The 9,013-nt window shown below is 36.6% G+C and overlaps 1 protein-coding gene across 2 annotated transcripts in view; it reads right to left on the bottom strand.

The window, feature by feature from the left end:
* Positions 1–540: 540 nt before the first annotated feature.
* Positions 541–9,013, bottom strand: part of CENPE (centromere protein E) — a 38,333-nt gene continuing 29,860 nt past the window's right edge. For both annotated transcript variants that reach the window (XM_074589444.1, XM_074589445.1), the window contains exons 36-44: positions 8,252–8,461; positions 7,512–7,721; positions 5,848–6,069; positions 4,994–5,197; positions 4,284–4,396; positions 3,659–3,756; positions 2,923–3,082; positions 2,199–2,455; positions 541–1,317 (exon numbers count right to left, since the gene is read on the bottom strand). In XM_074589444.1, coding sequence (XP_074445545.1) covers positions 1,220–1,317; positions 2,199–2,455; positions 2,923–3,082; positions 3,659–3,756; positions 4,284–4,396; positions 4,994–5,197; positions 5,848–6,069; positions 7,512–7,721; positions 8,252–8,461 — 1,572 coding nt within the window. In that variant the 3' untranslated portion in view covers positions 541–1,219. The remainder of the gene's footprint in view (positions 1,318–2,198; positions 2,456–2,922; positions 3,083–3,658; positions 3,757–4,283; positions 4,397–4,993; positions 5,198–5,847; positions 6,070–7,511; positions 7,722–8,251; positions 8,462–9,013) is intronic.

Genomic DNA, 9,013 nt, shown 5'->3' with positions numbered 1-9,013 from the left:
GGTAAATGATCCTTGATTGACTCTTCCAAATCCAGTAACTGCTGAATGTCCAGGAATAGGTCAATGTAACTATTTGCTTACCAGTTTGGGTAACCCAAAACAGAGTACTTGAGAGCTCATTTAGAGCTTTATACCTATAAAATAGGGATAACGCTTTCAATGCAAGGTATCTTTGTTAGGTACGACCTCCTTGTCTCATGACGATTTAATTAAGAGTTGATCTCAGGTTTTGAGTGCCAAGTTTCTATTTAATTGGCAGTGGAGAGCATGCGGGGAAGAAACAGAGGAGACTTCATCTTTTCGACTTCAAACATCTCCTGACAGAGAAAGATTCCATTAGAAAGAAGAATTAAACACATCAATGACACAGACTTGTGCAACAGTAAAATTCTGCACAAAGTAATTATTGCCAGAAATTATAGAGAACACAGACAAGAAACATAATAATGAAGGAAGTGGTGAGATTACTATAGGACACAGTCTTTAGACACCGTAATCAACATCCTTAAATCATAACAGAAGTGAAACAACCAGCAAAAATATCTTTAAATATTTAGCACATTAAAGTTTATTGTCAAAACAAACCTTCTTATACAAAAGAGAAAAAAAATAGGTCTCACAATGCAAATAAGCAGGCTAGTAAAATAGTCTTGCAGCCCTGATCGTCCAGTTCATTTTCAATTCAATTATTTTCAATTCAATAGAGTAGCAGAAAGTGTCAGGTCCCTTGCTTACTATTGAGAAAACTGTGGTATAAAAACCATATGCTGAGAAACAAATATAGTTCTTTCCAACTCAACAGCACTCGGAACATACAAATATCAACCATTCAGAAGAGGGCTGTTTTAGGAACGATAGAATAAAAAGTTTAAGTTTGAGAAGTTTCACAGTAGATTAGTTTGCAATCCAATCCTGTTTCCATTTTTTCTTCAATACATTGGCTTTTCTTTGCCATCCAAAAAAACCCCCCACCAAAGTAGAACATCACCAGATCAGCAGGTTGTGGGCAACATGACTGCTTTTCCATTTTTGTTCTTGTATTCCAGCTTTTCCAATTGTGGGAAGTAGCAACTCCAAGACAGCAAGGGATTTACATGCCACCCAAACTCTTCCCACAATTTGTGGAAGAGGCTGATGGCTCCTGATCTGAAGCAATTATCTTTTGTGTATGCAGCTTCTGGCTGTAGCCACTGCAAAGTCAGCTTACAGCAGAGCACCTTCATTGGGTGATGCAATCAGGGGCTTTATCTCTCTCTGAAGTTCCAAACCAGCGCTTAAGTTGTTCTTCTGTGGGCTCTGCTCCTGCAGGTTGTGTATCTATACAGAAGACAGGAACACTAAAGTAACACTTAAACTTTTCCAGTTAGACAAGCAGTAGGAATACAGCAATTTAATCTTGACTAGCGTTTTAAATGTCAGCTATCAAAGGTTGCCTCTCAGGAGCTTTGTGTTGCAAGGAAGTCTGTGCTATTACCAAATTGGCCATCACAAGAAACAGCAATGAGTCATATTCTTTCAGAAGGCTGCCATTAATAACTTGAAAACTGGTTAACTCTTCAACGTGTCTGCCGGGGGCCTTCTGGAAGTTTTTATAAGCAAGTGCGATGAGGGCAGCTGCACTAATATGCCAGTGTAGATTGCTAGGAGACTTCCCCAGAAGTAACTAGGCCAGGTATAAGAAATCCTGAGTAGGGCCGAGGAGTAGAAGTTATACAAACAGCTGGAGCCAGGCAGACTCAACGTCAAAAACTAAAGTCTACCAACTTAAAGAAGTTTAGAAAAAGAGTTAACCAGCAGTTAACTTTTAATAGTTTTGCCAAAAGTCTGTGCTTAACCAATGTAAAGTTAAAAAGCCAAACATTTTAGAGCATCACCTCTCTAGTAATGATACTCTGCTAATTCACTTTTTAAAGTCATCAACACTTCCACTGCAGCAAAAGAAAAAAAAGCTTTTATAATCTTCAGGTGATGAAGGACTCATTTAAGTTTCTAGGGTCTGTGGAGCATATATAAGCTTCATGGCTGTAGCTGGTCAGCCCTTTAACAGTCAGCTGACTAACCATTCAAGTAAATTGTGTTATTGTGGAAGTTTCAGGTCTGCATATAGAAAGTACAGAGCACTTACCCTCAACTCACAGACCACCCCTTATATTTTGCCTCTCAAAATCTTTACAGGACAACACCACTGCATTACGTACCTGTTAGTATATCCAAGCTGGAAATATCAAAGAAATTTGTTGTACGAGTCAGTGGCTTTGGTATGTTCTGAGCCACAATTTCCTGAGAAATGGGTTCCTTGGAGGGTGAAGGAGTTTGCTCTTTAAGGGAACACGACACCATCTTCCTTGGAGACCTTGGTACTGTATCTTGAGTGATTTCTCTTGAGGATCGTTCTTTCCATTTTAGTGCCCTTTCTTTCCATTTTCTAAGTTCCTCTTTCAGTTGGAGCTCATTACTGATAAGAGAAAGAACACCCAGAATTTAATTAAGGAGAATTTAAAGTGGTTCCTTTTAATAAGGAAAGCTTCCTGACAACAGACATTTCCTGTATCTTCAGACAACATACCACAGACACAGCAATGCAGGGCCCTATCTATGTACCTTGCTTTCAGAGGCCCAATTTTTTTACTTTTTTTTTTTTTAGTTTTTTAAGCTAAAATTCCTTCCAACATACAATTTCAATATATCTTCTATCATTTAATAAATTCTTATGAGAGAAAGCATTTTCAGTTTCAAAAGTCATAGATATATGTAAACAATAAATCAAAAGCTTTAAAAAATGTTTTTTATGAGAAAGAATCATGAAAATCTAGAATTAATAATTACTCATTTCTATAGGTCTCCCAGAAAGAAACTATAATGACATACATAGTTAAAGAGCAACAAATGATTTGACATGTTGCTGATCAGCTTTGAACTTACCTTTGTAGAAGGTCATTTTGTTTCTTCAGGTGCAAGTTCTCTTTTTGTAGCTTAGCTTGTTCAGATTTTAGAACAAGTATTTGTGTGCTCTGCACAATACCACTGCCACCACCACAAGTAAGGGGGATTTGGGATTGCTGAGGAACTTCTTTTTTCAGCACTGGTAGGAAACAGTTTTGTACAGATGTGTGCGTTATTTGGACAATGCTTAAAACCAAGTCAATATAGTTTTTAGCCTATTCATTCCTATGGGCTTATATGCAAGACCTTACTAGGTTACAAGTGCCATTACAACAGTTATTCTTCTCCCCCCACCCCCCAAACACACCTCCCAGTATTCACACTGGCAGGGAGATATTAAGAAACTTAAGAGTCTTCACTGGGCCATTTAGAGTTAAATAGTTATAGTTTCAGGCATGTCATAATTATGATTAGAATTAACTATTCATATGCAAAGTCAGGCAAGGAAAAAATGGCAACATGAGCTGCTACAACTGCAGGTTACCCAGCCACAAGTGCAAATATGGCTGGAGAAATAAACACAAGAACTACTGTGATTCAAATGTAGTGTACGCACAGCTAGTGTATTTTACTTTCCATTTCATCTTCCGAAACACCCAATCCTCCTCATACCCTTTGAGGTAAAAGGCCTGCATCTCAATCTGGACTTTAACCATATAACGTTAAAACTGAATGTTTAGCATAAAAGAGTCCCATATATTAATCTTGAGTTTACCAGTAATGTCTTGGTCCTGCTGTGCTCTTCTAAGTTCTTCTTTGAGCTTTCTTAACTGTTGTTCTTTGTGTTCTGCAAGAGCCTTATAATTAGCAAGTCTATATTGGGCAGGAAGAGAGGAAGAAAAAAAGAAATCCTCAGTTTAATAGTTATTACAGTTGCAGGACAGCTAGTTTGATTTCCAAATGAGCTATCAAATATAAACATACCCAAGTTATATAGGTAAAACTACATAAACGTGATTGTCAGTTAGATTTTAGGTAAAGTGCAGAAAACCAAAAGTTGGACTAGAATTATTCTCTGTGTATCTCTTCTCTCCAGTGAACCAGAAAGCGATTTCAATTACTGCTTTCCCCCCACCTTCTTTTGGCAGAACAGTTATTTCCATTTATGGCCGAACATGGGTTGGTTGAGAAATTTTGGTGGGTGTATTGGGAAGGAGTTTTGTAATCAGCCTGAGATGCATATGGTTTTTATTTTCTCTAGAATCTAGCCACAATAAAAACCTAGGACACCTAAAGCTGAATGCTCACTTCTTACTCTGTGGAAAAAAATAGGCAGAATTAAATAGGCAAAATAGAAGCTAAGTAGTTGAAAATTGTTAGAAGGTCAAATTTGAACTTACTGCATATCAAAAGAGTTGGATTGTTTCATTCTTTCCATATCATATTTTACCAATTGTGTTTTAAGATGATCAATTTGTTCTTTATACAACTCAGCACCTTTATCTAATTTTGCCTGAAAATAAAATAAAAGATCTAGTATGAAGAAAGGGTCGTTACTTAACAATGACTTTAAGGGTTGCTTACTTTATATCTTTACTATGATCTGCTAGATTTTGTAGAACAAGACTGGGAGCAGAAGTTATTTTGGAGTAAGAATGCCCACATTACCAACTAGCACTATGGTATTAGTAGGTATCCCAACTGTATTATATTACATGCAATTGTATTTTAGCAACTTTTGCTGACTTGCTTGCAGATATAAGCCTGGGAATTCTGGACTAGCATGCAAATACATTACATAGAAAACCAGCTCATGCTTCAGTTTCAAAATTTGAATTTTTTTAGTATGTTTCATAAATGCATCACGTACAAGTGATAATTTTAACTTCTAATATCGTAACTTGGATTCTAAATTTTGTCCCTGAAGGCTGCATTGATAGAATGTGAAATTGCATGCTAAACAGGCGAGCGAAGTGTTTTACTCTAAGAATGCCATACAGAACAATAAATTGACTTTAGAGAGTTCAGTTTCATCTACAGCTGTTCTCAAACATGCTTGCACTCTCTGAGATCAGAGAAGAATGAGAAGAGTAAAGTATTTTGCTCATACCTGGAGACTCTGATTCTCTGTTAAGGCAGTTCTGAGGCACTTCTCTGTCTCATTCAGTTTATCTTGCAGTTGGGTGAGCTCACTTGTCTCTGCTTTCACTCTTATCTGTGCTTGTAACATGTTTATCCTGTCATCTTTCTCTTTGACGTTTTTTCCTACTTCATTTATTACATTTTCCAGCTTCTGAATTTTTACTTCCATAGCCTATGAGATATGTCAATCAGTTATGAGTAGCTATGCCAAGAGGTAACAGTAACAGCACACGGTCATATTCTTAATAAAAACAACCAAAAAACCCAAACCACACAAAAAAATTTCAACACTATGGGCCCTATGGTAATTCTTGTCATCTATGCCACTGTTTTGTGTCACCTTTGAGTATTCTGGAATGCTCGAGTCTAAGAAAAAGAAGTGCTTTGAACAAGGGTAACTGTGACATCAAAAAACAGGACAGAGAGAAAATGAATCCTCAGTTCATAGGATTAAAGACAGAATTCTTCTCCAGCTTCCAGTTTCACATAGGGAATACCATATGCTTAAAGGAAGCATCAAGAGTATCACGCTATTAAAATCAATACTTCAAGACCAAATGGGAGCATTTCATATGGATTTCTAAAGTGATATCTATTTGTGTACAGAAAACAGAGCAATTACAATAATCACATTACAGGCAAGAGCGCAAACTTTCACTTTGAAAATAAAAAAAACTTACAAAAAATAAAGTGTGCTCTGGGCCAGTGGATTGTGTAGCACAGATTTACAGTTGCCATCAATCTTTATTTCCTTTTCAGTTTGAAGTACTCTCACTTAGAAAACAAGCATCAAAAGTTCTCTTTAGGAACAAAAAATGGTACCTTTATATCTTGTTCTGCAGCCTTTAATTTGTTATGAAGCCTGTAATTTTCTTCTTCTAATGCAAGACTGGCAGAGCTGCCAGGAACCAGTTGCTCTTTAAGAGAGTTTAGCTCCTGAAGCAACTCTCCACTTTTCTCTTTTCTCTGTTTCGATTCAACATCGGCATTTTTACAGTAATTGGTAGTTCTGGCATCCAGCTCTGAAGAAAGTTGAAGGAGTATCTGAAAGTAAGTAGTGTCATAAACTTTAAATATTTTTTGAATCAGCTAGAAATAAGGTAAGCAAAGAAGCAAGAAGTACGTTGGCCTATATTAATTTCACATTCTTGTTTCAGTATCCCCATTGAAGATGCTTGCTATCAGAAACAGAATCACTAATACTCAAAAGTCTGCTTTTATTTCCAAAAGAGGGGGAGGCAGGAAGGGGCACAAGAGATTACCAGTTTACCAGTACTTACTTACATTAACTCAAACACACACTAACATTACAGAAACAAAAGGAACTATATTGGAAAGATTTCTTGTATGTCAGTAACAGAAAGAAACACACCCATTCACAGTTTTGGCTAGAATGTATTCATTGACTAAAGTAAGTGAAACCATATAAGAGAAAACATACACATTGGAGTATTCTAGAAACCCAGACGGTTAACATGTCAGATAAAGAAAAACTTCGCACTTGTCAGGAAATGACAATATTATACTAGATTTATTTTTGTTTGTTTGGTAAAAGCTTTGATCCATATAATAAGTCAGTCAGGGAATTCTTCCAAAAAGCCTGCCAACATTGGGAAATCCTGAAGAAGTCAGGATTGGCTATTGACTCTACAGATGAAACTTTAAAATAGGCTACACTTGACAGAACTGAGTCACAACACTGGGGGAAGTAGGGCGATGAGCTCTTCATAACTCAGAGCAATGCTAGTCGAAGGAACAGTAGTGTGAACAGACCAGCAACTTACAGGACACCCTTGTTCTCCTAACAACTAATCAGAAGGTGGTGGATTCCCTCCCATGACCTGTTTGCATAGAAGTGTTCAATACATTTAATTGGAGAGATGAAATCTCATGAAATCCTGTTCATGGTGCACTTAACCCTGTAAAACATTTGGTCTTTTTTTCCCAGGGGAGGCAAGAGGTAAGAAGCAGCAAAGAAAAAGAGAAAGGAAGGCTGAACCACCTCTAGAATAACTTGACTTTCTGAAATTAGAAAAGGTGTGAAAATATAAATTACAAATAAGTTTTAAAAATGGCTACAGTTGTTTTGATAAAGTTGGCTTGAAAAGAGCAGACAATCCTGAGGGCACAAAGCCTGGAGAAAGTGACTGTATCAAGTTCTGCAAGCAAAGCTATATAACAATTTTGAACCTATGGCTTCCAGAATTCAGTCTAATAAAGACACAAACACCCCACTCCCCCTACCCCTTTTTATTGCCAAGAAAGCCTTTTACAAAGCAAGTTTCCAAGTTTGGATGCACAAGGAAAGAAGTCTTTAAAAATCTTCTAAGTATTCCTACATCTTACAGTTAAGTATAAACATCGTAAATGCTGATAATAACAAATAATCTTTAAATAGCCTTTGTGTTTTGCTTTCAATCAGATTATAGGAATTTAGAGCGCGCTTACACAAAACACGTTTCTTATTAAAGAAGGTTTAACTTTACCTTTACTTTAGGAGTCCAGAAGTTAATGACTTGCAAAAGCCTTTCGTTATCTTTCTTTAACTGTTCTTTAAGTTCCTCTGCATCACAGAGAGCTCCCGAACAAGCTTCCCAGAACTGTGCTGTTTCTTTTCTAGCACTTTCTTCCTGCTGTAACTCCACCTCTATGCTGAGAAGTTCGCTTTCCATTTCTGACACATCTTTGAGAATACTCTTTAAAGGAGAGGGAATTCAAGTTTAAATATTGCTTTGATAACTACATATCTAAGCACACATTTTGCCCTCTTAGATATCAATATTTGCAGGAAGTCTGTTTTAGCATCCAGTTATTGTACAAAAGGAATTTTGCTATACTCAAGCTACACATTATTGTGAAAGTGAGGAGACAATCTACATTCCTGTGGCAGGTGGGAAGGGGAAAGGAGGAAAAAAAATAAATGCACGTTAGTAAAAGTTTATCTCATTGTTTTAAAAGTCACCTTGGTATCAGGCAGCACATATTTTGCAGGGCAAGTGAGGACATAACATTCCCACTATTTTATAACCTGATAATTTCACTCTGAGCCACCTTATAAAACAGAATCTTCATATTATAGAATTAGTAGCATGAAAATACAAGTTTTTACCACTCTTAAGAGAAGTCTTGACAGATAAAAGCAATGCCATTAGATTAGCACCACCACATTACCCCATGCTTTTAAAATATGCAAATCTTTCTGTCTGAAAATTGTTTCAAATGCTACCTCTGCATCCAAGTGCAAACTCTGCAGCACTTCACAGATGTTTAACTCTGGAGAAGATGTTTCATTCTGGTTCAAATAAGTCTTCCTGAGACACTGAATCTGAGCTCGTAGCTGACCTTGTTTTCTCATTTCCTCAAGCGATTCCATTGCATACTTGTTAACAGTAGTATGATATTCTCTTTTCTTCAAGCAAACACGACTGAACAGAAACTATTGTAGAAGCACAGGATATATTAGTGAGTATGCTTTAAAATGGTACCCTGCATCCAGCTAAAACTCCATATTTTATAATTCAATCTATCCACCCTCCTGGTCCATAGGTGTCCAGAACAACTAAAACAAGACTAAGAAAATTCAGTTCACACGTGCTGTATAGCAGTTGTATATAAGACTTCTAGCTGGGTCTGCATTTCTAAATTATGCTATTTTTTGTAGACTCCTAAAAAGGCCAAAAATTCTAAAAGGCTCTAGATAGCCTTCTATGAATCTAGACTTTGAAAAGTATTCTTTGTTGCATTTATTTTCTTTTAGACTCGTGAAAGGTGCAGATGATCTACAAGAAAAATATCACCATGCTGAGATCACTGCTTAAATTTTAAACATCTTTGACCATAAAAGTTGAAAGGCACCTATGGAAAATCATCTCTGGAAAAAATGAAAAATATCAAAATCTAAAAACCCAAAGTGAGGTTATGAAATAAAGCTTTTTAGAATACTTGTTAAACTTTTTAGTAAAGGATATGTATAGAGACAACTGACTCC

This window comes from Larus michahellis, chromosome 5, assembly GCF_964199755.1.
Source record: "Larus michahellis chromosome 5, bLarMic1.1, whole genome shotgun sequence".
NCBI classification, from domain to species: Eukaryota; Metazoa; Chordata; class Aves; order Charadriiformes; family Laridae; genus Larus; species Larus michahellis.
Note: the sequence above shows the minus strand (reverse complement) of the source record. Positions and strands in the feature narration are given on the sequence as shown.